Genomic DNA, 26,815 nt, shown 5'->3' on the forward strand with positions numbered 1-26,815 from the left:
GATGTTAAAGCCGTTGGTAAGCCGATAGATGAAGAAAGGTTAAACCTGTATGCGTGGCTTCAGCCTCCAGCACGAGGGGCAAAGGCTAGAACTCATTAGAAGGCAGATGTGAGCTCAGTGTGTGTGATCACTAAGAAATCGTTCTTGCGGTCCAGGAGGGAACCTGAGTGGTCCTCACAAAGGACCAAGCAACTGCATGTCTTAGGAAGTCAGGTGTTGTCCTAAAAGACCGCCGTGGGCCCTTCTGGGAAGCCTGGTGATTGGGTCTCCGGTCCATCCCTACCTCTGATTGCCATTGCTCCCTACCACACAGTCCCTTGTCCACCTGGGGAGCCTGGGCAGGCTACGTAGGTAGAGCATATAGCTTTACTGGCTGTGGTTGGCATGTTGAGAAGCTTTGTCCCTGCACTCGGCAAACGGGCTTACGTATTCTTATTTTTCACTGCGGTTTCCCTGGGTTGAAGGCAGACAGTTGCACTGTGTGAATGTGTGTGCGTACGCGTTTTCCTTCTGTGTCCAGATTTATTTATTAAAAGAAAAACACATCTGCATAAAAAAGCCTTAGAACACAGGAAGAATGTCCACTTTGTTTTTCTTTCTGTAGCACCAAGACATGTGGGGTTTCAGCTTCCTCTGAGGGGTTTTTGAAGACCGGCTTTCATCTCAGACAAGGCTTTTTCCCATTGGAAAAAAACGGTCCTTTTTTGGTTTAAAAAATGTATTTATATAATGTATAAATAAATAAGAAAGTCGAGGGAGAATTTCCTTTCAAAATTGATGGAAAAATGCTGCTTTCTGAACATCATTAATTGGAAGTTGCTGGATCTTCCCAGCCCACTTCTCCTCTGCTCTCTGGCCTTTATGCGGGTTTAAGATTTCCCAGTATTTGCTTCCTCTGCGTTCTCCTCTCGTTGCCTCTCTTTTCCGTCTCTGCCCTCCTGCCTTCTGTCTTCCCTGCCAGCTCTCCCCCTCCTCCTCCTCTCCCAGCTCCTCTCTGTCTGCTCCCCCTGTGCACCCTGCCCCCCACCCCTTGCCCCTCTTCCTTCTAGCCTTTGCCGGGCTAGCCTTCAGCCACTGGAGCCCTCGCTGCAAGAGGCCTGTCTCTGTGTTTGTTTCCTGCGTGGGAGGGAGAGGCAGGCCTTGAGAAAACAGTTCAAAAGTGCAGAAAAACTTTACCTCTTCCAGCCTAAATAAACGGGCTCTACTCCATTTGTTTGCCCAGATTTTTCCTTTGCCCGTGGAGAAAACTCCTCATCCTCCACCTTGATCAGCCTGGCCTGCCTGGTGATCCTCATGAGCCCCCGCCATGCCTGTCTTGCCCCCAGACCCAAGCGTCAAGTGGGCCCCGAGCCGGGGGATTCTGGGTAGGTCGTGCGGTAGAGCCCCTAACAGCTCTGGTGACGTGACTGCTCTCTGCAGAGGGTCTCAGGGATTGAGGTGCTTTCCTTCTCCAGGAAGAATTTTCTCTCTAATAAAAATGATGGGGGGAATAGAAAGACATGTCCTTGTGCTCAGCATTTCTCTCTGCCCGGCTTTAACCTCTGCTAATAGGTCTGGGTAGAAAAAACACCTGGTTTTAGTGTCCGAGGATCTGGGTGCGAGTGCTGGTTAGACCACGAGACCGGCTTGACTGTCTCAGCTAAGTCACTCGGGGTGGTGGAGATGAGAGTGCACACTTCGTTGTTTGCAGGGTCATAATGGAGTATGGGAGCAAACGTTCTGCAACAGGGGAAATTCTGTTCCGATAACCGTGCTGGAAATTAAGAGGTGGTGCACTGGCGGGGGGGGGGGGGGGGGGTGGGAGGGCAATTGAAGTGAAATAAATTGGTCAGCCCAGTTAACCAGCATCTCCGGGATCTCAGGCTGTGAGGCATCGAAGACTGATACGTAAACTAGGAGTGGTGGAAGCAAGATGTAGGATGTCACATATTTCCCTGGGTCATCTTGGGTGGGATTATCTTCTGCCACATGGGTACCAAGAGCCAATGGTCCTGTCATGGGGATTTCAGTTGAAGGCAGGACAGGAGTTTGCCCTCACAGAAGTATGAGACGGGAGAATCTCCTGTAGGATCTCCTGTAACTGTCTGCAAAGCCTTGGGGTAGAAAGGGGCCGGTTCATGCTTTCGTCCTGAATAATGTGGAAACACGGCTGTGTGTTTTTCTCCGTGGTGTTCATGACAAAGAAGTCGCACAGTCTGGGGATGTTCAGGACTTGTAAAATGTGTGATATGGTGGGAATCAAGTGTGATCCTGCCCACAGGAAATGATGTGAAACACGTGACGCACTCTGTAAGTGGCTTTACATGATCATTTAAGAACTTTTAGTTTTTCTTGAAAATACTCTACGGAGCTGGGCCTTTTATGCAGGCATCCTAATCTCAGTAGTTAAATCGCGAGAGAGTCAGTCCATTTCAGGGCATGTGATTGGGGTCAAGTGCAGCTTGGGTTTGGGCAAGCTGCAAACCTACAGAAGAGAGTTTTGAGCACAGAATTACCATTTTGTGTTGTGGCACATTGGCTCTAAAGTGGCACTCTTAGGAAGTGCTGAACACCAAAAGGCATCTTCGGTGCATCGGATCGTGTAGCTGTGAGGTCTTCTGGCAGGACACATTGGAGAGGCTGTTGCTGCAAGAAAGATTCTCTCGTTTGCAGATTTCCCGCTTAGTCTGGTAAAACAAAGAGCCAGATTCAGGAGATGTCAATTTCCAGTGACCTCTCAGAATCAGATTGTTTTGCAATAAGTTTTTCATTTTCTCAGTTGCTTCCTTGTACCTGGCGAAATGGCCAGAGGCCTTCTTCTTGCTGTCTCTTGAACATCAGGAAATAAAATTGTGTACATTTTTTGTTTGTTTGTTTTTGTTTTTAGTCTTGGTATTTTACAAGACACTTTTTAGTTCAGGTCACCAAGAATTTACTGAGCACCTACTATGTAGTAGGCTCTGGCATTTTCACACACGTTTAATTTAATTTAATCTCATCCTCACTGCAAGGAGGGGAGAGAATCCTGGGTAACGAAAGAATGCTCTGTCTCAGTGGTCTTGGAGACCCTGTCTCTGGCACCTTCACTTGGCCAGGGCTGCTAGAAACAAACAAACAAACAAACAAACAACATGTGATTTAGGAGTCCTTCCACTTGTTCCGGTATTTCCTCTTTCAGGCCATTTGCCCAACGTTTAGGGTAGGAGAGTTGAACTATTCTAAGGAAAGAGCAAGAAAATTTAGCTGTAGGGCCCAGGGGGCAGTTCTGTTTTCTGGCTCAGATTCTGGAACGGAAGAGCCTCTCTGGGTTTCCCTGAACACCTGGAATTAATTTGGGTTTTGCTCTGACTTCGAAACATTTGCTGAGGTGGAGGATGGTGGAGGGGGTAGGAAAGAAATAAATCCAGTGATTAAAAATAGCTTTGCATGTCAGGTGCCTGAACGGATTTGGGAACATGCCTGCAATCCCTTCTGTCTGGCAGGTCTGAACTCCGGCGCTGCCGAATTACAACTGCTTTCATTTGTTTTTCCTGCTCCCCTACCATGTAATGGTCAAGGGCTCATTGGAACCATGTGTGAGCCTGGTGAGTCACCAAATCCTCAGGACTTCGGCGGTAATAATGTGTTAAAACTCCTTTTGGGGGATGGGGCAAGGGTGGATGAAGGGAAGAAGGGAGCGGACTGAAGTCACTTCCTACAGATGTTCGATGTTCGGGAGTCCTCTCTGCAGGCTTCTTTTCCCAGGCCCGGCTGCAGGACCCGAGGCCGCTGTCCCAGTACACTTGGGAGCGTGCTGTGCCTCGCCGAGGACCATCTCTTTTGTCCCGAGGCGGCTTCCCCCTGAGAAGGGGCGCCTACCTCTGCGCTGGCATGTTGTACCCGAGAGGTGTGCACTCCCCAGTGGCGGTGCACCTTGGCAGTGAAGCCGAGATGCTGTCACTGGAGACTGGCTTGCAATTTTGGTCACTCACGTCATTGGAGGGTGGATTGGGGATTTTCTGTACAACTTCTCCCTCCACCACCCCCCCCCCCCCCCCCCCACTGCCTTTGGGATGGTTTTTTATTGGCCGGTGACTCTTAGGAGATTGGATATGTAAAGAGAAGGGCGGAAGCTGTGAGAAGTCTGTTTCAGAGCTCATGGTGTCCCATTACTTGGGGGCAGTGATGGACCGTTTGGTAGGGATGGATGGCTCCACAAGGGCACCACGCCATATGTGCTTGCTGGAGCAGAGTCCTGCTTGCCCCTCACTGCCGTCACATCATTAGGTTTATGACAACGGAGCCGAGGGGCTGAGGAAGGACATTGATTTCCCTTCATTGCACTAACCACAGCCGGAAGCTTTGTGGATTATACGATCTAGGGCCTGCTACAGGCTTTAGACTCAGGAGTGTGGGAGAAAGAGGATCCTTCCAGGTCTCTTCATGCCCAGTTCCAATCCACCCTTCCGCAAATGAGAGAGAGGGCTGTGGAATGGGTTTTGAGATTCCCTTTCACATTTTTCAGAGATCCCAGTATCTTCACTGGGGGAAGTCCTCTTAGAGACCAGTGACAACTTTCCAGGAACAAGCTGCTCTGGAGTCAGTTATCAGTTGCTGGCCACAGCCAGTTTTTTCTATTTCTATTGATCTAAAAGAGCAAAGATGCCTTCCGTCCCACACTGGGACTTTCTAGGCGGCTTGGCACTCCCTTTTGGATGCTTCCCAGGAGCTCCAGCCTTTTCTTGCACACTCCAAAGTCACAGTTAGAAGTTCATGCGGACATTAACCATCAGGAACAATGATCCCTGCAGTCTCTTCTGGTAGGACACGGGAGTCAAAGGCACTGGCTTACCATCCCGATTTGAGTTCCTCTCTCTGATCCAACTTCCTCACGTTCCAGATCATGGTAGTGCTGCTTGAAAACAAGTTCTGTGGTTCAGATGGGCCAGTAAATAAAATGTAAGCACCGTGGAAAGTAATCTTTATCATATTTTTCCAGGAGTTTATCTGTCTCACGTAAGCTTTCACATTATGGTCCTCCTTTACCTAGAGAATGTCTTCGTGGCAATAAAATATCTGTGGGTGAGAGGACGTGTGGCCTGGGATGAGCTTTACATTTCTTCAGTGTGTGAGGAAGGAGGTGAAATAGAATGGGTAGTGTTTTGATAGCTTTTGAATGGGATTTCATTGTACTAGTCTCTCTACTTTGGTGTATGTTTGAAAAGTGCCATAAGGAAAATTCAAAATGCTACGAGGGATGTTAGACCTATCAACAGACCTCTTTGTAGCAATGCCCCGATTAAGTGACTTATCCAGGGTGATTATGTTAGTGGCAAAACTGGGGTAAGAACCCAGGGATTTTGAGCAACAGGCTGGGTCAAGCCCCCTGCACACCCCCCACGCCATCTTTCCCCCTTGTCTTTGGGGCTCTCTTTCCATTTGGGACTGTCGTTCTTATTTCCTCCCCCTATGAACCGGAAGATTTCTTCTTGATTTCCTTCACTTTAAGAAACGTATTTCAGTAAGACCTTATGTAACTAATGCACCTTATATGATGTGCATGATCACACATCAGGGTGACTCAGGGGTGAACACAGACAGGGAAGGAAGCCAGGTTGTCATTTAACTTGGGTACTTTGTATGGAAGGAAGGAAGCGTCCCTACCCGTGTTCTCTCGAACAAGGACAAGACTACAGTTGATTCTGTAAATGGCTTTTAATTATGTCTTTATGGGGCTAGTGCTTAGGTCTGTAATTATTTCCTCGAATGTATCTAATTGTCAAGCTAAGAAATAAACTTTAAGTTTATAATTATTTCCTCAAATGTGTCCAATTTTCAAACTAGGTAATAAAAGTCCAAAAAAAAAAAAAAAAAAGAAAGAAAGAAAGAAAGACAGAAAGAAAGAAATGCAAGTCCCATTTTCTCTCTCTGAGCTGTCAGACTTTTAGTTTTCTTGGATCTCTGATCTGTTCCTGTTTGCTGCAGCAGTGGAGTAGAGTAGAAAGAGCTTGGATTGAAGAGTTCAAAGAATGGCTCTGTGGGGCACCTGGGTGGCTCAGTGGGTTAAGCGTCCAGCTTCGGCTCGTCATGATCTCACGGTTCGTGGGTTTGAGCCCCACGTTGGACTCTGGGCTGACAGCTCAGAGCCTGGAGCCTGCTTCGGATGCTGTGTCTCCCTCTCTCTCTGCCCCTCCCCTGCTCCATTCTGTCTCTCTCTCAAAAATAAACATAAACATTAAAAAAAAGGCTCGCTGTGTGATTTCACGCCAGTCTCTTGCTCCCTTGGAGCTCTGTTTCCTCATCTGTAAAATGGGTATCCTGTAATATCTTCCCAGGAGCCTCAGAAGTTTCCCGGGTGATATTGTGAAATAGTGTTCATGGAAGATCTTTGTGGACCAAAAAGCAGCTTTTGGCTGTAAGGCATGTTATTCATTCTTGGCGGTTTCTTTCAGGCTGCTCTTCCTTGGGACAGCACTCACCACACACAGCTAATTATCATGGTAACCTGCTGGGGTTTGGCCAGTCTGATGGTTGTGCGAGACTGTCCGAGACTGGAATAATGCACCTGGTGTTTCTAGCGCTTGGCTTTGTCTTTCATCACCTAACCCTTCCTTTCCCGATGCTCCCCTTTTCTTGTGTAGTTTGAGAATGGTGAGGGGAGAAACATCTCAGGTCAGTAAGGCCATGGCCTGACTTTTCCCAGAACACACATCACTTCAGGCTTAGATTCTATGTAACATGGTTGATACGAGCCATTTGGTTTCAAACGACTTAAAGGGATGGTGTGAAAAGTCACATGAAAACGTCTTGCATGGGTTCTTGGACATCGAACAGCCCTAAACTTTGAGTTGCATATGAGTGAATCGAAACCCTTGTTCTGCGTTTGACTTAAACCATCCATGGGGTGCGTATAAGCTGTTGTTCACGGGTCAGGCCGCAGTGAAAAATGAGCAGATGTTTCCATAAGTTCAGAAGGCCCCTGGCTCGTTATGCCCTTACCGATTCAAGTAGTGCTACGTGCTCATTTCCGCCTCGATACTGTACAATCTTGGTAAGATGGAGTTTGGGACTATTCCTTATTCCCTAGCTTCTGTACAACTCTTTTCTCCAAAACTCGCGGTGATTCTTATAAATATTAACCCACATGTAGGGTCCTGAAGGATAATCACTGGGTTAGAAACCTGATACGCTCATAATGTTTTCACTTTCTAATGCATCCTGTTTAGTCTTCACTGTATTGGCATAATATATCTTCAGGTCAGGTTCCCAGCATTTGGAGACAAACGTGTTATTTAAATTCAAGATACTGCCAATACAAATATTAACATGAAGGCCATTTTAGTACCTGTCCATGAAATATAATTAGTTAATTTCTCTCGGGGGGGGGGGCACTGATTAATTTCTAGATGCCATTCCTAAAATTAGAAATATTTGGTACCTAGTGCAAAAATGTTATAATGGGTAATGAGACCAAATGTGGCAGGAATGACAGGGATGCCTGCTTGGGCTACAGCAGGTTGGCTTCTCCACCTGTGTAATGATGTCATTATTATTGTTGATCAGTGTAATTAATAGAACTGCTGCAGCCACGGATTAGCAATGGGCGGGGGAGATTTTGCGTTCGTATTTTATACAAAAAGAGTTTAATATTTGAGATTAATGTCTGCTTGGGAATGTTCATCATCTTTTAAACACAGCGCCCATCCTGCTAATAAAGATGGGCCTGGCTGATTGTTCACTCGCTTGCAGAGGAGGTTTGAATTTTTTGAAACCAGCATTCCACCCGTTTTAACAAGGGAGAATAGCTCTGACTTTTCTGTCTGAATCCTTTGGGTCCAGGAGCAATGACATGCCTTCTGCTGAGCTCATCGAGTGCAAGTGCAGGTGTCCCAAGTTTGTGGGGTTGGCCTTTGCCAGCCAGCTGGGCTGTGAGCCCTTTTCCAAAGGATCCAGCACTTTGTGTCCTGGGCCAGGGACAAAGCTGATGGGTGCTGTACAGCTGCAGCTGACAGCGTGTGGACCAGGCTTTTGGAGATGGCATTGAGGTGGACAGGTGAAAGTAATTCCAGCTGCTTCTCTTGGAGAGAGCAAGCGAGAGCCTGAAGAGGCTGGTTCCCTAACAGGAAGCAGGAACGCGCATGGAGAGTTGTCAGCCCAGCAGTCCTGTCCAGGCCATACTTCCAGAGTGTGTGGAGTTATAGGAAGCAGACTCCAGGAAACCTCTTTCTCAGGCTTTCTGCTGTCATCCTTGGCCTTCACATCACCTTGGCATCTTCTGTTTAGAAAATGCCTGGGGCCTCCTAGCCAATCTCCTCCTTCACTTCCAGCTTGCAGCAGAATCACTTTGTCCGTTTGGCCTGGCCTGTATTTTCCACATGGGTTGTCCCGGCCAATATCCGCCATCAGTAAAGTTCTTTTCATCGAATCATAAATCAGTGGAGGGAATAAACACACAAAACAAAACCCACGCCGTTCGACTTCGTGGGTTTGTGTTGGATGGGCGTGAAGGGAAGGAAGGTTGATTCAAATTGGGACAATACTGAATTCACTGACCATTTGTTGATTGACTCGCATGTTCTGCGTGCTGGGAGGTAAGGATGCTACAGTTGGTCGTCCCTTTCAAAAATAATGCTCTGGGGTTAAAGAAAAAGTTACTTTCTCTGAGGTAAAGCTGACTTCGACTCTAAGTGGAGACACTTCTGGACCTCGCACTTAGCTGTTCTTGGGTGTGTGGAGTAGGCACAAAGGGGCGGCATTGATGTCTTTCTTGGTGACTCATGTGATTACTCCATTGTTTGAAGGGCTGGATGTTATGTAATCAACATTTGATCCGCTCCCCCCCCCCCATTTTTCCCTCTTAACAATCTGGGATTTTCCATCATTTTGTCAACCTTCCTGGAGGCATGTTGGTTTTTCCACTAGATTACTAGATGTTTGGGGGCATTGTCCCAGGGCAGCCCAGACTCTCCACTCCCTAGACCTTCAGATTCACCCTCCGTGGCAGGGCCTGGGGAGCGGCTGCAGTGAACCCTTCTGTCCTTTCAGGGCAAAGCTGGACCCCAAGCTGGTTCCTGACGGCAACCCCCAAAGCAAACCAGAGGGCAAGTGCTGGCTCTCCTTTCTTATAATGTAGTTTCCATTCATTTTGATATTCAGAGGCAGTATGTTTGCTCCTTTTTGCAGAGGTCATCTATTGCCGTCTTTTCCCCTTCTGTGTTTCCATTTTATTCAGCCAATAACACATTCTATGTGTCCAGGGAAGTTTTTTAAGTGGCCAGGGTTTAGAGATGGCTAGTCGAGGAACTTCTGCAGTAGCCGTGCCTGGAACTCAGCCATTGAATAAGTCAGTTTCGTATGATACACTCCAGATTCAGGGTGAGGAAGAGGGCTTCTGGAAATTACTGCAATAAAGTGTAATCACTGCCTAAAGATCACGGACGGGATGGCTGGTAGGAATTCTCAGGTCATTTCTTTGCTGGTTGGCTTTTATATAGGAACTTGTGCCTGCGTTGAATGCAGAGAATTTTTACCTTGAGCCATATTTGTGGATCTTTGCTTTGAACCTGTTCTCCAAGTACTAGAGGGATTGGACATAGAGATAAAAATACAGATGGATGTAGCCAAAGACGACATGTTTGCAAATGTACAGATTTTGATACCTTACTCTTCCTCGCCACCTACAGAAATCAGGTTTTATAGATAGTACCTCCCATACGCACTTCAACTTTGTCCACCTACTTTATCTGTAACACCGTCTCCCTACTCAAAGCCACCATAATCTTTCACTGCAACTAATGCAATAACTTTTTACCAAATTTTCCCACCTCTGTTCATAGTCACTGCCTCAGCCATTCTTTACAGAACAGCTAAGGTGATCTCTCTCTCTCTTTTTTTTTCTCCTTTTTTTTTTTTTTTTTATTATGGTAAAATACACCTAACGTAAAATTCACCATCTTAACCATTTTTCAGTGTACAGGTCAGTGGTGTTACAGACATTCTCAGTGTTGTACAGCTGTTGCCAGCATCCACCTCCGGAACTCTTTCCATCTTGTGAAACTGAAACTCTGTCCCCGTTAAACTCCCCCGATCCCTTTCTCCTTCCAGGCTCTGGCAGCTACCTTTCTGCTTCCTGTCTCTGTGAATTTGATTACTCTGAGTACCTCATATAATTTGTCTTTCTGTGATTGGCTTATCTCACTTAGCGTAATGTGTGGGTTCGTCCCGCGGAGTAAGACCACATTGCGTGTATACACTAAATTTTGCGTATCCATTCATCTCTTGATGGCCACTTGGCTTTGCCTCCACATTTTAGCTATTGTGAATAATGCTGCTGTGAACAGAAGGATACGAATCTCTCTTTAAGACCCTGTCTCGACTCTTTCGGGTCTGTAGAGAACTCCTAAAACTCAACAACAACAACAAAAACCTCAGCAACTCTGTTAAAAATGAGCACAGTCTTGAATAGACCTTTCTCCAAAGAAGATACAAAGTTGGCCAGTAACCACATGGAAGGATGCTAGACATCATTAATCATTAGGGAAATGCAAATCAGAACTATAGTGTGGGGCCACTTCACATCCATCAGGACCCCTTAACAGATTCTGCGCTTGTCTATTTCCTCTCTCAAACAACTGTCCTTGGGGGTTCTCTGCTCCCACTGCATTCATTTTTTTGATACTAAAACAGGCAAAGTTTCCCCCATTTCACAGCCTTTATTTGTGCTTCTCCCCCTTGTCTAGGACTATGGTCATCAGGATCCCCTGGATTGTGTGTTAAAAGCACAGATTTCTGGGCTTCCCCCTCTCCCCCAGAGGTTCTGATTCAGGAGGTCTGGAGTGGGACTGATATTTGCATGTGTAACAATTTCCACGTGATGATGATGCAGCTGGCCTGGGGACCACCCTTGGAGAACTACTGGTCTAGAGTACTTTCCTTTTTTAAACTAGTATGCATGGTTTAGATCTCTGGTCATGCACGTCTCTTCTCCTAAGGGAGACCCTTTCAGGTTCCTCCAGCCTTGACGGAATTTTTGTTTCACGTTAACATCTCATCTCCTGCTTCTCCTTTGAAGCCCTTATTGACCTCTTCGAATGTTTAATTGGGCAAATGGTTTTATAATGACTGAATCCCCTGCCAGAATCTGATAACCCAGCTCCAGGAGGGTAGGGATCATTTCTGTTTTCTCTTGATTCCTTACACATGACAAGTGCTCAGTTTTGTCGAATGAATGAATGTTGTTTCCTCTTCATAGGTAACTGGAAGTATGTAGTCACAATAACACTCTCAGTGAATGTGAAGTGTGAGTAGGGACTCTGGGTGAATTAATAAAGCTACACAGAAAGAATAAGCTTTTTTTTTTTTTTTTTTTTTTTGGTGAAGGATGCACATCATTCTAGGCAAGAGTCAGGTTTTTTTTTTTTTTTTGAGGGGCCTAGCACACTGTGGAAAGCCCCCCAAATTTCACCTGCCCTGGTGAGGATGTTAGTATAGTTATTTCTCAACTTGCTTTCTTCAGACCATTCATGTCCTATTATATCTTACGGGTGGTTAACTACCTATTAGTTTTTTTAAAATTGAGATATAATTGGCATGTATTAGTTTCATGCGTACAATATAATGATTTGATATTTGCATATATTGCTTAATGATCACCATAGTAAGTCTAGCTAACATCCATCGCCCGTGTTGTTTTTTCTTTTTAATTTTTTTTTTTTTTCAACGTTTGTTTATTTTTGGGACAGAGAGAGACAGAGCATGAACGGGGGAGGGGCAGAGAGAGAGGGAGACACAGAATCGGAAACAGGCTCCAGGCTCTGAGCCATCAGCCCAGAGCCTGACGCGGGGCTCGAACTCACGGACTGCGAGATCGTGACCTGGCTGAAGTCGGACGCCCAACCGACTGCGCCACCCAGGCGCCCCGCCCGTGTTGTTTTTATTGTTCATAGGGTATTTTTTTTTTCTTCCAGATATGGAATGTGCCGATGTCCCACTGTTAACTCCAAGCAGCAAAGAAATGATGTCTCAAGCGTTGAAAGCTACTTTCAGTGGTTTCTCTAAAGAACAGCAACGACTGGGAATTCCCAAAGGTATGTTGTTGATAGAAAAAGAGATGGGATCAGGCCTTTAGGTGAGGTCAGTTTTCTCACCTATAGAGTGAGATAGACATGATTGCTAATCATACTTTGGTCAGTGCCTCCATGCTAATGTTTCCCCATCTGCCGGGTTTGACAACTGCCATCTTGGTCTTAGGACAGTGGTTCCCAAACTTATTTGCACATGAGATTCAGGATCTTCAAAGAATCCCTAGCCGGGGGCCATGTCTCAGACCCATTAACATGCAATTCCTTGTGGCATCAGTATTTTTGAAGCCTCTCAGGCAATTCCAAAGCACAGACAAGCTTGGAAAACACAGTCTTCAAGTCATTCCGGGCCATCATTGGATGAACTCAGCGAGCTACATTCCTTGGAATTTAACTGATCGCTCTTTTCTTTTCCATGTACTTTGGTGAAATGTGTTTATACTTGGGTGTTCTCATCTGAAAGGGTTTATTTAGGAATGTAAGGGGACTGGAGTTGTCAGAAAGGACAAATGACTGGAGAACACTTAAGCCTTCAGCAAGCAACATTTCCTGAACAATTGAGAGCAGAAAGAATACTTTTCTGTTGAGTAAGGGTAACACTGTCTATTGCTTCCAGCCCAGTCAGACCCCCATGTTAGATTCTGTGAATGCGTCTCCAAACCTTCTCTCGTGTATGTCCTACTTTCCCACAAACCTCAGCTGACAGCAATGTCCAACATCTTATCAAGAACATAAAGCAGAATATTCACAAAGGGAATTCTGACCACTGGCTTGCCCGCATCTCATAAAGTCATCTGCTAGATTGAAGGGGGTGACCTTGACAGCAGGTCTGGTGTGAGCACCACAGCCTGCCGCCCTCTGAACTCTGTGAGGGCCACGCTGATGTACTCACGTTCCACCTCAGGCCACGTAGGAAGAGTATGTATTGTCTGTTCTCTGATGCTGTTCCAGCCTTGCAGGATGTCTGGTGTGATGAACACAGGCACCTGATAATATCGTTATTAGCAAATACCGTTTGACTTACTGTTACTAGTTGCTATGATTATTACTAGTTGTAATTAGCCAAGGTAAAAATGATTAATGATAATGCCTCAAGTCAGTTATAACGGTGAAGAGCAGGGGCAGGTGAGTGCAATCTCTAGAACGGACTTGACTGTCATTATTGCTATTAAAGAAGCCATTTTGTTCCTTTGTCCTGGACTTAAAAAAAAAAACAAAACAAAAACCCTAATGAAAATAAGGCAGTGAGAGAGGAGCTTCGTGAATTTTTTAATGAAGGGTGGAGAATACTCTCATGTATTACTTTTTTGGTCGATGATAGTGATCTCCTAACTGGCGAGATAGAGAAGTTGGGGATGTTGAGTGTCGGGGGGGAGTATTATAAAAGGTGCCCCACAACATGCCTTTATAGGCGGGTGCTTCCTAAATCTGTAAATGAGAGAGCATCCTCAGTACATTCAGATCCTTTAATGTCCTGTCTGGGGCATGGGCAAGAGGTAAAACGTGACCTGCTGGATCTCCCTTTGCTCTCTTTCCTCAGACCCCCGGCAGTGGACAGAAACCCATGTGCGGGACTGGGTGATGTGGGCTGTGAATGAGTTCAGCCTGAAAGGTGTGGACTTCCAGAAGTTCTGTATGAATGGAGCAGCTCTCTGTGCGCTAGGGAAAGACTGCTTTCTCGAGCTGGCCCCGGACTTCGTCGGGGACATTCTGTGGGAACATCTCGAGATCCTGCAGAAAGGTAACGGTGTGGAGGCCGGGTGGGGCTGCTGCAGCGGTAGGTGAGGGAACACACCCAATGGTGGGACATCGATGCCATGATGTGTGGGTGTCCCCTCGAGGTCTTCATACGCGCTGTGGAGGCATGTCAGGCTGGCGTGTGGCAGGTGCTTAGTAAATGTTAGTTTCTCTTTCTCCTGTGTATTAGGGGTCCAGATTGTAATATTTCACAAGATTGCACTCTGGACGCTTCTTGCGATGCAAAATTCTCATCTCCGTCCGTATCTCAAACTCATGTTCTCTTCGAGCAGTGTCTTCGGCCAGCTCCAAGACAGATAGTTGTTTTTTTGTTTTTTTTGTTTTTTGTTTTTTGCCTGGCAGTCTTCATACCCATTCCCTTGATTCATGGCAGTGTGGTACCTGTCCACATCCCGCAAGAAAGCTTCGATGCTCGGAGCTAACTAGTAAGACCGGCTTCCCTGCCCAGTAACGGGGTTGGGGTTACAGCGGTGTGGTATACCTTTGTCATCCAGAACAGACACCGGGGTCATGTCAGGATACCATGTTGCAACCTTGTAATGACATGGCCTCCCCTACGAGCCTCTTCCAACCTTTTTGGACCAAGTGACTCATGTACCACAGTCCTGGCTGAGTATAGAAACAGCAGCAGGCGGCAAACTTGGGTGTTTTTGCACTTATTTTTCTGAATTTCTTCTTAAAATAAATTGCAGTTACCAGCATTCAGCGGTGCCCTCCAGCTGACTGTAAGCCTAGAAGCCCGGTGGCCTCTCTGACCCAGGCCCACCCTTTCCCTGTGGTCACCAGCTCCAGCCCGTGGCGCAGACGCTGGGGGCGGGGAGCAGAGCTCCGGATTAGAACTTTTATTCCATATAATACCTTCCTTTGTTCGAGGAGATTTTCCACTCCGCGATGCTCAGGAGAGCCCCAAATTAGATTCCTCTGGGCCCAGAGGTGTTATCTTCCTTCTCCTCCGCCTCTGCCGGAAAATAAATAAATAAACGCAGTCAAGAACTAGGTGAATCTCGCTGCGGCTACCACGCCTGAGGCCTGAGGACGGCCGGGCACAGGCTTCCCGAAACCCCGACATGTCCCTGTGACTGCACAAACACCCACTCCTACGTGTTGACACGAGTGACCTGTTTATAAAGGGAAGAGATGGGGCAGGCTCATAACAGATCTGATGTAACCATTGGCGTATAAACACAAAGGTGGGTTCTACCAGACCGTGTAACCCAAATATATTCTACTGATACGCCGTTTCCCTCTCTTGAGCTCCATGGAGCCGCCAGGTGTTTCTGGAGCGTTTGTGATCACAGCTGTCGTTAATAACTGCGCAGCCCCTCCTTGTTCCCGGAGTGCTTTCAAATACGTGTTGTCTCTGGATTCTCAAAACAGCCCCGTGAGATGGGAAGAGTAGCGCGGGTGCCGTTGGTGTCCTCATCTGTAAAATGAGGGCAGATTAGGTGGTTTCCTCTAGATCGCTCATTTCCTTAGACGTAGGTCTTCTTTGATTGAACTTCCTGCCCTGCCTTCTTTGTATAATAATGTGAACTCCTGCGGGAGCCTCTGGGTCCCTGAGACAGGTGTAGCTTAGTTGCTCCCCGCCAAGGCATAATGGAATAGAATTTAGGCAGATGGGGAAATAATTGAAGATGTTTGCGAACACGAGTCCTCTCGTCCTACCCATTTTCTACTGGGAGAGGCAGTAAAGAACCATCTCCCTTCAGATCCTTGAAGAGCTGAGCAGCGTGTTTGCGTGGAGGCTATGGCTTTTGTTCTGTAATTAAACTAGAGCAACAGAACATAGCTGTTTGGGGTGGGGTGGAAGGCCAAAGGTACAGGGATGTTTCAATCTGATAAGCTGCTAAAGCAGAGTTTAATCATTTTTATCTCGACTGGGAACTGTTTTTTCGGTGCAGGCAGAAACTTGTTTTCCCAGCAGTCTCTGCTCCCAACAAGCTATCAGGTATCTGAGGAAAAAACCCAAGCCAATACTCCCTCTTTATGTCTGATTCTTACTGTGAAACAGAATCAGACCCCTCCATACAATGGCTGAGGTCACGGCACTGGATTCCAGGGTAATGAGAGGATCCTGAATTTACCTTCGTTCAGCGGAGACCTTGTCTGTGCTTAGTTAATTCGCCTACATTCCTTTCTCCTTCCAAGGGGAGTTAGCACCAGGTCACCAGCAGCAGTTGGTGATAACTGTTTTCTCTCTTTGTACAAGCCCTGCCACATCCACCAAAGAGTCACCTTACCAGTGTCCTGTTCTCCTCTGGGCCCACACTTGAAATGTGGGGCGATCGAAAAAACACAACACAAAAACCAGACTTCTGTTAGAAGAAGTTAAAATCAACCTACCTAAAGATTGTAATATGTTTCCAAAAAGTTTTGGAACGCATCAGCCTGAGTGTTGGGCTGGTAACTTCCCAAGCCTCCGATGGTAATGTGGTACACGCGTCCATTAGAATGAGGGTGGAATGCCTTCCCAGCCCTTGGAGATTACTCACTGGTGTTCTTTCCAAGATATTAAATACCATTTTGCAGCTACTGAAATAATAGACTTAGCCATACTTTTGTGATCTCATTTCTAGACAAGGCCCCAGTCAGGGTAGACTCAGACACCAGCTCAGTTAATGAACATGCAGATTTCTTAGAAGAGGGACTGAGATCATTGCAGTCCTTGTGTCCAAGGTCCTTTTAGGCCAAACGTTACTTGCGCGTTGACCTCTTTGTTTTGTTCCTCGCCCTGTCTGTTACAGAGGATGTGAAACCATATCAAGTTAATGGAGTGAACCCTACCTATCCAGAATCCCGCTATACCTCGGATTACTTCATTAGTAAGTTCGCCTTTCACTCGTCTCCTGTGGTTTTTTTCTTCCTATGATGGGACCTAGGAAAGGATTCCTGTCCCAGATGATCTCAGGCTCCTTTGTGGTAATTCTGTGGAAAATAATATTTTCTTAACTGTAGCCTCTATGTTATTTATTTTGTTATTCCCACAAGGCACAAGGCTTCAACCTATTTACATGTTGATGTTTTTATTAACCTGCGAACTCCTCCACGCCAGGATCTCTCTCTCTGATATCTTCAGCATAAAAGTCATGCAGAGAGACTACAACTTGACCCCTGAACTTTGACCTTATTTGATCCCGTGCACCATGCTGGCCATCAGAGGGTTGGGTTAGAGATATGGCTGTGGCCCTTTCTCTTTCCCTTTTACTAGCGGATATGACAACCCAACCATACTGGAGAGGTGGCCAGAAGAAGAGAATTAGGGTAGGGCTGTTCTTATCTGATGGCCTTGCTTTGGAAGGGAGTCTTGAGCAGGTTGTTTTCATTTTACCGGTTTATTATGATTTTTATTCTAATAACAACAGTGGTATTCACTCCAAGATGGCAAGTGTTGGTAGGCAGTTTACACATACACTCTCCTTTGATCTTTATCACAACGCTCTGAGGAAGATTGCAATCATCCCCATTTTAGAGATGTGTAAATTAAGCCAGAAAAGGGAAGTATCTTGTCAAGGAAGTATCTTGTTCAGTAGTAGAGCAAGGTTAAACACCCAGGCCCTCCTGACTTAAAATATGTTCCTTTCAATCTCTAAGGTAGTAAGCTTGTTTTCAGCTTGTGGGGCTATTGTAAATGGTGAAGATGTGCTTATCTTAGGTGCAAATTGGCCCTCTCTCCAATGGCACACGCTCTCTGTTTCCAGGTTATGGTATCGAGCATGCTCAGTGCGTTCCTCCCTCGGAGTTCTCAGAGCCTAGCTTCATTACAGAGTCCTACCAGACTCTCCATCCCATCAGCTCAGAGGAACTCCTCTCCCTCAAGTATGAGAACGACTACCCCTCGGTCATTCTCCGGGACCCTCTGCAGACAGACACTTTGCAGACGGACTACTTCGCCATCAAACAAGAAGTTGTAACCCCAGACAACATGTGCATGGGGAGGACCAGTCGTGGTAGGTCCGATTTCTTCTCTAGAGGCTCTTGGGTTTCCGAGAAATTACCTAACTTTGTGACTTTTCCAGGTCCCAAGAATAGGTAGATATTAAGGGCTTTCCAACCTGGAATTTTAGCCAGGTCCACCATCGTGACAAAGACCATGGTGTCCATGCTGGAATTGGCATGGTGACCAGTCACATTTCTTACTTGGGTAAGATATTTTATTAAATAATAACTGGTTGAGTGTGGTGGTTTTTAAAGGTATGATTTATCTTCTTTGGGAGAATTTTGCTTCAAGAAGACACAACCAGTTAAAAATGGTTCAGGTGACCCTCCTGGAAAGCCCTGAACTCCACATGTGCCCTAGTGTTCCTCCTAGAGTATTTCTGCATCAGACCGTAGACCCTGGCTTGGTATCTGAATGACCTCTGCTTCGCCTGGGCTCTCTAGCCTCCGGTGACTTCTTTGGTTTGGGAAGACACAAGATGGTAAACCAGTGGATTATTTGGAATCGGTCATCAGCAGTGTGGTGGAAATGTGTACTATTTAGCTAGAGGACCAGGGAACAAGGTGGCCAGAGGCTTCCAAAAGAAGGTACTCTTGTTGACACGACTCTTAGGACAATGATAAAACATTCACTGACAGGGAAGTAAATGTTTCAAAATAGAGCTGACTGACTTTATAAAGCAAAGAAAGGTCAAGCACACCCGAATTTAAGATCAGGACATCAACACTCAGAGGCACACGCCCACCTCGTGAAGTGTCCAGATTGTTTTGTTTCTGAGAAAAGTAGTCTTCTGTCAGGAGATATTTGTTCGTCGAGGAAGAATGAGCTGATTTCTAGAAAGTTGGAAAAAAAAAAAAAAAGACTCTTCTTCCAATGGATAAATGGAGAAAAATTACAAACAGGAAGAGGAACAGGAGAAAGCTCCTCGAGCTGGTGCTCTGAGCGCTTCGGCCACAGAAGACAGGCTGGGCTGGCCTGGGAGTGATTTCTGCTCAGTGATGAATCCCTCTGCTGCCTCTTCTGAGCCTCTCAGAGGGGAGCCCAAAGACATCTTCACTTTGAAGAATCATTCTACAGGCAGCAGGGGCCATACACATTGTCATCTTCTTTGAGTGTGAGGCTTACACTTCCTCCCAGCAGGCACTTAGGGTAGGCAGTAGGCCCTGCAGAGGGAAAGTCCCTAGCAAAATCTGAACCTGTAATCTTCCGTCTTAGGGCCCCAGGGTGTTTGTGTTTCAGACCGAAGGGGATGGGTGGAACCAGTTTTGCCTTCCCCTTTCTGACTCTTTTTTTTTTTTTTTTTTTTTATTTTTGGATGCATGTCTATTTAAATACATACACACACATGTGTTATGTGTGCGCTTTTTTTTTTTTTTCCAGGCAGGTCAAAGCAGTAGAACTCTTTCTCATGGGGCTTTCTGTACATATATGCGATGAGGCCGAGTGTGAGGGCTGGGCTCTGCCGTGGCATAACTTCGGGTAGCTCTGCCGTCACGCTGTTTTTAAATTGCGTCTGGCTTTGCGTTTGTGTGATTGTCCCTTCTCCCCCTCCTTCTCTCGTTCTTGGTTTTGGGCCCCAGCATCCTTCTGACCCCACGGTCAGTGACTGTGGACCAGAGAGTGACCCGGACGAAGGGGCGTGAGGTGTTTCTCTCTGGCCTCGTTCTCCTTCCCTTACGACAGACTGACCACACGAACTGGGGAGGAAGACCATTTTGCTCACGGCTGCTTTTTTGCAGTTGAGAAGTTCCGCAAACATGACATATTCCAGGGGCTGATGGAAACGGCCATGGTGTGATTGGTTCGAATGAATGCATCACTGTTAGCGGATTATTAGTAGTAATAATCGTGGTATTCGTGTACAGCATTATAGTATACAAAGTGCTTCTGTGTCCCACTTATTTGGACTCTGAGTACTGTCTTTGTGTTAGTCTGTGCAGCGGGTTGCTGTGGGGCTACCCCATCCACTGTTCAGAGTGCTCTGAGGTCTCTTTGGTGGAGTCCGATAGCTTTGGACGGAACTTGCTCTGAGCCATTTCTCCGAGAAGCTTGCCAGTGGACGTCTTCGAGAGCACATGCTTCCCTGCATGAGCACAGTAGCATAACTGAGTGCCTAATCCAGTTGGATTCAACCCATTTTTGGAGAAAATACCCGTAAACGAAGGTTCCCAGCTCCAGGATTGTGAAATAGAGCTAAAAGAAAGCAGCCTACTGCCATAAACCACAACTCTCCACTGAGTTACATTTGGCTCATGTTTGAGAGGCTGCCAGAGGGTGGTTATGGCCTAGTTTAGTGCCCTTGCTTATTGGGGCTCCTTGGAAACTCAGCTCTCCTGCTTGTGGAAATTCCATTCTCCACGGCCTCCAAATATACGGAGGTAGGATCGGCTCAGAGAGATTTACGTATCAATACCACCTAAATACTGGCGACTCGGGTGGGGTGTTCTTCATGAAAAAAAAATTCTCTTTCTTCGGCTTTCTATCGGTGTGTTTGTCTCACAGAGAAATTGAATGACCATTAAGATGGAGAGCTGGTCTTAGTCAACACCTTTTTATGAGACACCACAAAATTTCCTGTTCTGTTCAAAAGAGGCTATTGCATTCGCATTGTAGGCTGTTTTCTTGAGTCTTGTAATGTGAATTTTCTGGAAAAGACAATTCTTTCATTTGTCATAATAATAAAGACTTGCAAACGTGCCAGTGGACTGGGTAGGCAGAGCCAGTAACCCATGGAGCTCTTTGGTTTGACTTCTGGAGATTACTCTTCTTCGAATGGATGATTTGAGGAAGGAATGAGATTAAGTAGGTAAATAACTACCTTTCGAATGGATGATTTGAGGAAGGAATGAGATTAAGTAGGTAAAGCAGTATTGGAGGGGATAAGGGGCTCAGGAAATCTGTAACAGTGGCTTTACAAAAAAGTATATATTTAGGTGAATACCTTTTATCTTGGATTTTGTGGTTGTTTGTTTAAATTTTATGAGCAACATATCTTCCTTCCCAATTAGTATATATTTAGTTTCAGTTTGGATACCATAATTAAATATTTGAATTACACTGTGCTAACCACAACCCCCACTATTATGAAGGGGAGAATACACCAGAAACCCACCAGTATTAGCTTGTATAGGCCAATCTTACTCTGGGCTTTAAGCTTTCTAGTAGACCAGCCACCTCTGAACAACTGAGAGTTGACGTAGTATTTCTGCATATACATTTGTCACATCCTTTTGCCTCTTGGCTAGTGCTGAATCGAGATGGCCATTTAGTCTCCCGGGATTTAGTTTAGGTTAGGTTGTCTGAAAACTGTCTGGAAGGAGAACATAGAACACATTCCTGTGAGCTTTTTAGCTTTTAGATACATTTATTTTCCTCCAAATTATTTATTTTTTTGGTTAGTCTCCTTTTTAATGGCATTTTTGCCAATGGAAATTTCTCTAGGAGCTATTATGCAATCACAGCAGCTGTTTGTAACCTGGTTTGGGAAATTAATGAACTTGCATGATCTTGTGGTCAGTTAAGAATGCCTGAAGCAACTCCTAGAGTAAAGGATTTCTGACATTGCTATGGACCTTAACTCTTTAATCAGCTCCTTTGTTTTTTATTGGCCACACTCCCCCAGTGAAGTATAAATTCCAAGTACAAAATTGTACTTGGAGAGGACAAAGAACATGGATAGAAGAGCGATAGTGTTTTTTGTTTGTTTGTTTGTTTTTTAATCTCTTGGAAAAAAGCATCTCATAACTTATTTCTGTACTTGAGAAGGCATAGAGGCATTGCATGTATTTCATTTAAAAATAGTATTTGGAAAAAATGCTAAAAAATAACACTTCAGTTCCAAGGTCAAGGAAGGTGAATCTGCTCTTAGTCTAGTGGAAATTTTTTTTTTTCTTATGACCAAAGCATTTTGCCAAATTGGGCCTTTTGAAATCATCTCATTGGCCTGATGTGGAGTAGGGAGTTAAGCCTGACACTGCTCTGATTTCTTTATCTCTTCGTTGAGTCTACTGCGTCAGCCAGAAATTCTGTAATACCGTGTATGATGCTCTGCTCTTGGATTTCTGGCTCTGGAATTCTGGTTCTGAACACTCCTGTGCCCCTCTGACTGATAAGAGCAACATGCAGCTGAGTCTCTGTCCCAGGGGCTGTAACACAGGACAACACGGTGGCGGTGGGCTCGCGGATGGGGCCCAGTGAGGCGCCTTACCCCCCCGGACACCCATATGCTTCCGTTTCCACTGGCCTCTCCATTCTTCCATCCCTCCTTCGGGTCTGATGAGCAATCCGTCGTCACTGAGAGGGTTTTTACAGTTGTCTTTTCCCAATTCCTCTCCCCCTGCCCTCTTCCCACCTCCTTTTCCCCCAGGTAAGCTCGGAGGCCAGGACTCTTTTGAGAGCGTGGAGAGCTACGACAGTTGTGACCGCCTCACCCAGTCCTGGAGCAGCCAGTCCTCTTTCAACAGCCTGCAGCGCGTCCCCTCCTATGACAGCTTCGACTCAGAGGACTATCCAGCCGCCCTGCCCAACCACAAGCCCAAGGGCACCTTCAAGGACTATGTGCGTGACCGTGCTGACCTCAACAAGGACAAGCCTGTCATTCCTGCTGCCGCCCTGGCGGGCTACACAGGTAGGCGCCCTGCCCCCACCTCAGCCGCCTCTGTGTGCTTATTGCCATGGGTGGGTTCAGTAGAAGGCACCGTGTGCATGTCCCTAGAGACTGAAGTCAGCCTCTTTCTTTTTTGAGGGGGAGCTGGGACGAACAAGCCTCTAAGACATCCGATCCATCTGTCCCCCCATTCTGTGAATAACCATTGACTTTTGGAAGTAAACAGTGTCATTCTATCCCAAGGGATCATTTCCAAGAGTGGTAGGGAAAACTTCTTCCTCAGAGGCATCATGGAATGGCTTACACTCTAGATTGTTCTATAGGGGAGTTCTCAATCGGCTGGCCGTTCAAATGGTAAAAGTGCCCTTGGTCACCCTATGCTGTCCAGATCCTGGCCTCTCTGTTGGGAAACCCTTGCTTTTTTTCTCACTTAGCTCTGTTACTGATTTTCTTCTACGAGTGAATGAAGAAAGAGCATGGGGTGTGGGAGGTGGATATTGAGAGCTTAGGCTTTGATGGAGAATCTGGGTAATCAAACAGTTCATTGTCTGAATGTGTCGTAGCCCACGTGCTGCCTAACCTTGGAGGCTTTTGAAGAGGGTATCTGTGAAATATCCAAGGAACGTTAATGTATTAACTGTCAGATCCTTTCTAGAAGACTGTAGTGTTTTCTAAGAATTAGAAATTATGTTGCTTGAGTGGAGCTTATTTTAAGATTTGATTACTCTGCTGTGTAGGCCACCATTCTCTTGTACTTGACTCCACCCTGGACAGGTGTACATGGGGCACCCTTCGTGTGGATGGAGGCAAATCGTCATACCTGTGTTTCTAGGGCGGTGCCTGGCTGATCTCAAAAGCGGGCTTGATCCTCATTCTTCTAGCAGGGAACTCTCAGGGTCTTACTAGGGAAGCCAGCTGACCTTTGAGAACGACTCAAAGGCTGAGAAAATTTACTCCACCTTTAAAGTTCAGGAGTGTGTCTTTCGTGCTGTCTATTCCATTTAGCTCCTGGTGCAGTTCCTTGCATGGAGCGGTGGCCAGGAATTATTATTTCTGTGTTTTAAGGTAGCAACAAGGTCTATACAGAGTCAGGACCCAGAAAGGCACCCTGTTCTTTTTATGGTAGCTTCCCACAGTCTTTGCTTGAATGTCACTAGCATGTGGAAAAGTGCTGCTTTCCAAGGGAGTCCTCTCCCATCTCCAGACAGCAGACTGTTAGAAAGTTTGCCCCTTTCCATTAATGACTTCTGGAATGAGGAAAAGTGTATTCGAGGTGTATATTCAAAAAATATACTCAGCCTCTTTCAAGGTGTATAAGAGTGCTGGCTCCTGTAGTCTCAGCTCCTGGGTATTTTAAGCCCCAGACTCCAGTTGGATACTGAGGAAGGAGTGGGGAGTCATGCAGCTTAATTAGGAGGAGAAAGGAAAGACCCAGGAACCTCCAGCATGACTGTGTGGGCTTGGGAGGTGGCGGGGTCTCTAGCTGGTCACGCTTGCTTCTGTTCTCGCGGTGCGGGGAGATCCGTGCTCTGCCGTTTGCCAAATGTAAAGGCCAGCCCTTCTTCGGCCTCAACCCTGACTTCCGGTACCAAGTCCTGAACTTAGTTTCCCCTCGCTGAAGGTGTTTCTGTATTCTCTCTGGCATAATCACCCTTCTCACCACCAGCATCCACAGACCATGTTTCTCCTGTGGCAGTTTTCATCAGTCTGTCTTAGGTAGGTATGTGATCATGAAAACTTGGCTTGGGAGGGTGGTTTTGTGGATAATGAGATTAAGGAAACTGACCCCTAAGTTCTAAAGTTTGGATTATGGCCAGAGAAAGCCTGATGGTTTCGGTCGCCCTTCATGGGATAAGATTCTGGTCGGGATCTCTGGCCGTTGCGCAGATCTAGGAGTTTCTGGGAGGGGTGGCAGCCCGATCTCCGCCTCTAATAGAAACCCCTCTGAAAGTGTTACATGTCTTAGTTATTGGATTTCCTGTGTGGGAGAAGCCTGCCGAGCTAACAGTCTACAAGAGTGACTGAAAGGGTTTTGACTGAGATGATCTTAGTACCTCGAAAGAATTATCTGAGAATCTTTCCAAGTGTCCCTGTTTCAGGGAGAGACAGGAAGGGATGAACTGTGAATTCAGAATGAATATGAAATACAAATTAGAGACATGAGCTGCCATCAAGATGGCCCAGCATCAGCCGGCTGCCCGCGAGGCTTCCCTGGAAGTCCAGCTCAGAGCCAAATAGATAGGAGCATCAGTAAGTTCTTTCAGCAGAAATACAGGTGTGCTCTGGAGGTCTGAGTTATGGCTGATGTCACCCCTGATTTGGATGGATTTTTTAAAATTATTTTATTTTAGAGAAAGAGAGAATGTGTGCAAGAAGGGGGAGGGGCAGAGAAAGAGAGGGAATCCTGAGCAGGCTCCACGCTCCGCACAGAACCTGACATGGGGCTCAATCCCACGACACCCTGGGATCATGACCTGGGCTGAAATCAAGAGTTGAATGCTCAACCGACTGAGCCACCCAGGCGCCCCTGAGTGGGTTGTTTTTAAAAGGTGCTCTTGCTTTCTTCCTTCTTTTCTCTCTCTCTCTCTCTCTCTTTCTCTAAGGGAGTATAACACCCAGTGAGTGGAAGAAGAGGGAAGGTGACTGTCAGTTAAAGGCCTCGAAGACTAAAGCAGCCGCTTGCATTTAAAGCACGTTTTAAGCATCTCACCATCCAGTTTTGCTTTATGACTGGGGATACAGCTTTTCACCCTGTCTCATATGGTGGTGAGAACAATAGCCCAGAAAACAGAAGTCCCCTGGGCTGCCCCCCAGCTCTACCACACTGTGTGATTTTAGGCAAATTTACCTTGTACCCTTTTCTACTTTTAGTAAAGTGGAAGGTGTTCATCCTTATCTTGGTGGTGGGAGATCTGGGCAAATGTAATTGCATTAAATCAGTTAATGAAGCAAAGGAGTGCTAGGCATGATACTAAGCATGGGGGGTGTGGGTTGGGAGCTCAGTTGTAACAAACCAGTTGTTCCAACAAATGTTTCTGAGCACTGTTGAGTGCAGATAAGGGCCAGGAGTAGCCCTTGAGGGTTCATGATCTTGTCGAATTCGTGTAGTGAGAATTGTCCTTAGACTTGGACTAGATTTTTTCTTCTTGCTGTGGTCTGCGTGAAGGTCAGGATTTGTTAGGCGTGTGGGGGGGCCAGCCCAAATTTTGGGGACATTTTTCCTGGGCTCAGTGCTTGGTGGAGATCTGTCCACACTGCAAACGAATGCTCTGTGGTGGTTCCCTTGCCCTTGCCCGCTCATTGTGGTCCCGTATCATTTCAGGTCCACTCTAGGGGATGGGGAAGGGGATGGAACATACCTGTTCAGCCCCCTCCGCCAGCCGCAGGGCGTGCACGTGCCTGGGATTCCTAGAGATGGGGCTCTGGCCTTATGCAGACGTGTTAAGATGAGCTGAAGTTTGGAAGAGGCCTTTGGCAAGCGGAAAGCGTTGTATGAGTGTTGGCAAACTTTCTATTGCCTGTTAAAGTCACACCTATTTTCTCTCTCCTTTTTTGTTCATTCCCTTAAAATTCTGTTACTCCAGAGTATGTGTGGCCACACAGGAGGAGCCGTGTTCGTTTCCATCACCAGTACTTGGCTTCAGCTAAAGTGTGTATGTATACATCCTCCGAGCTGGGAAGAGAGTCATTTCCCGGCCATTACGCACAGGGAGCTTGGGTCTTTGTCTCTATCACCTTCAAAGGACTGCATTTCACTTCTTCATGTGATGTCTTAGTTTCTGCACTGTACGTGTGGAAATCAGTTAGAAACTGAATTTTCACATTCTCTTGCACTGTTACATTCTTCCTCCGAAGATAAGAACATTGCATCAACCTTCACTGGGCTCCCATGGCAACTTGTTAAATTAGGTCAAGATGTGGGGGCAGATAACGTGGCTTGAAAGGCTGCCTGTTAGCTGAGTTAAGAATACATCAAATGCAACGCTGGCTTCCGCCAAAATGTACCTTCTTACCTTACTGTGAACTGCTTACGGTTATCAAACTGATACAATCAGAAAGCTCCATTTTCTCTTGTTTGAAGATACATTATGAACCCCGTCCAATTACAAAACAATCTGAGAGAAGTGGCCCAGTGTTTTCCTATCTGTTTGGTAGACCTAAGCAAAATGCTTCCCAGATCCCTGAAAAACATAGCAGTCTCTGATTGTTTTTTCAATTGCAGTGGCTACAGAGGAGCATTCTGTGTTGTCAAATAGTGTTCTCTCTTCCTCTGGCCCCATTTTGTAGATGAGGAAACTGAGGCACAAAAAGTGACCATGTCATTGCCACGTGCCCAGAAGTAGCTCCCGAATTGAACCTCAAGTGCCAGTTGTCTCACTCACCTCTGCAGTCCTTGTCCACGTTAAGGAACGAGAAGACTCATTGCTTACCTCAGTTGCTTTCCTACAGTAGATTAGAGACCTCGTCTCCCGCTTG

General features: G+C 46.2%; 1 protein-coding gene across 6 annotated transcripts in view; it reads left to right on the forward strand.

Annotated features, from left to right (window-relative positions):
* The window catches only part of ETS1 (ETS proto-oncogene 1, transcription factor), a 132,858-nt gene that overhangs the window by 87,291 nt on the left and 18,752 nt on the right, over positions 1 to 26,815 (forward strand). For 3 of the 6 annotated variants that reach the window (XM_025928558.2, XM_086678691.1, XM_086678692.1), the window contains 5 exons: positions 11,925 to 12,044; positions 13,579 to 13,779; positions 16,541 to 16,618; positions 17,495 to 17,743; positions 22,100 to 22,360. In XM_025928558.2, coding sequence (XP_025784343.1) covers positions 11,925 to 12,044; positions 13,579 to 13,779; positions 16,541 to 16,618; positions 17,495 to 17,743; positions 22,100 to 22,360 — 909 coding nt within the window. Of the gene's footprint in view, positions 1 to 3,535; positions 3,564 to 11,924; positions 12,045 to 13,578; positions 13,780 to 16,540; positions 16,619 to 17,494; positions 17,744 to 22,099; positions 22,361 to 26,815 lie in introns of those variants that run through there. The other 3 variants (XM_086678694.1, XM_086678696.1, XM_086678693.1) reach the window with 2 other exon arrangements.

The sequence above is a fragment of the Puma concolor genome, chromosome D1, assembly GCF_028749965.1.
Source record: "Puma concolor isolate L17-30 chromosome D1, mPumCon1.1.hap2, whole genome shotgun sequence".
NCBI classification, from domain to species: domain Eukaryota; kingdom Metazoa; phylum Chordata; class Mammalia; order Carnivora; family Felidae; genus Puma; species Puma concolor.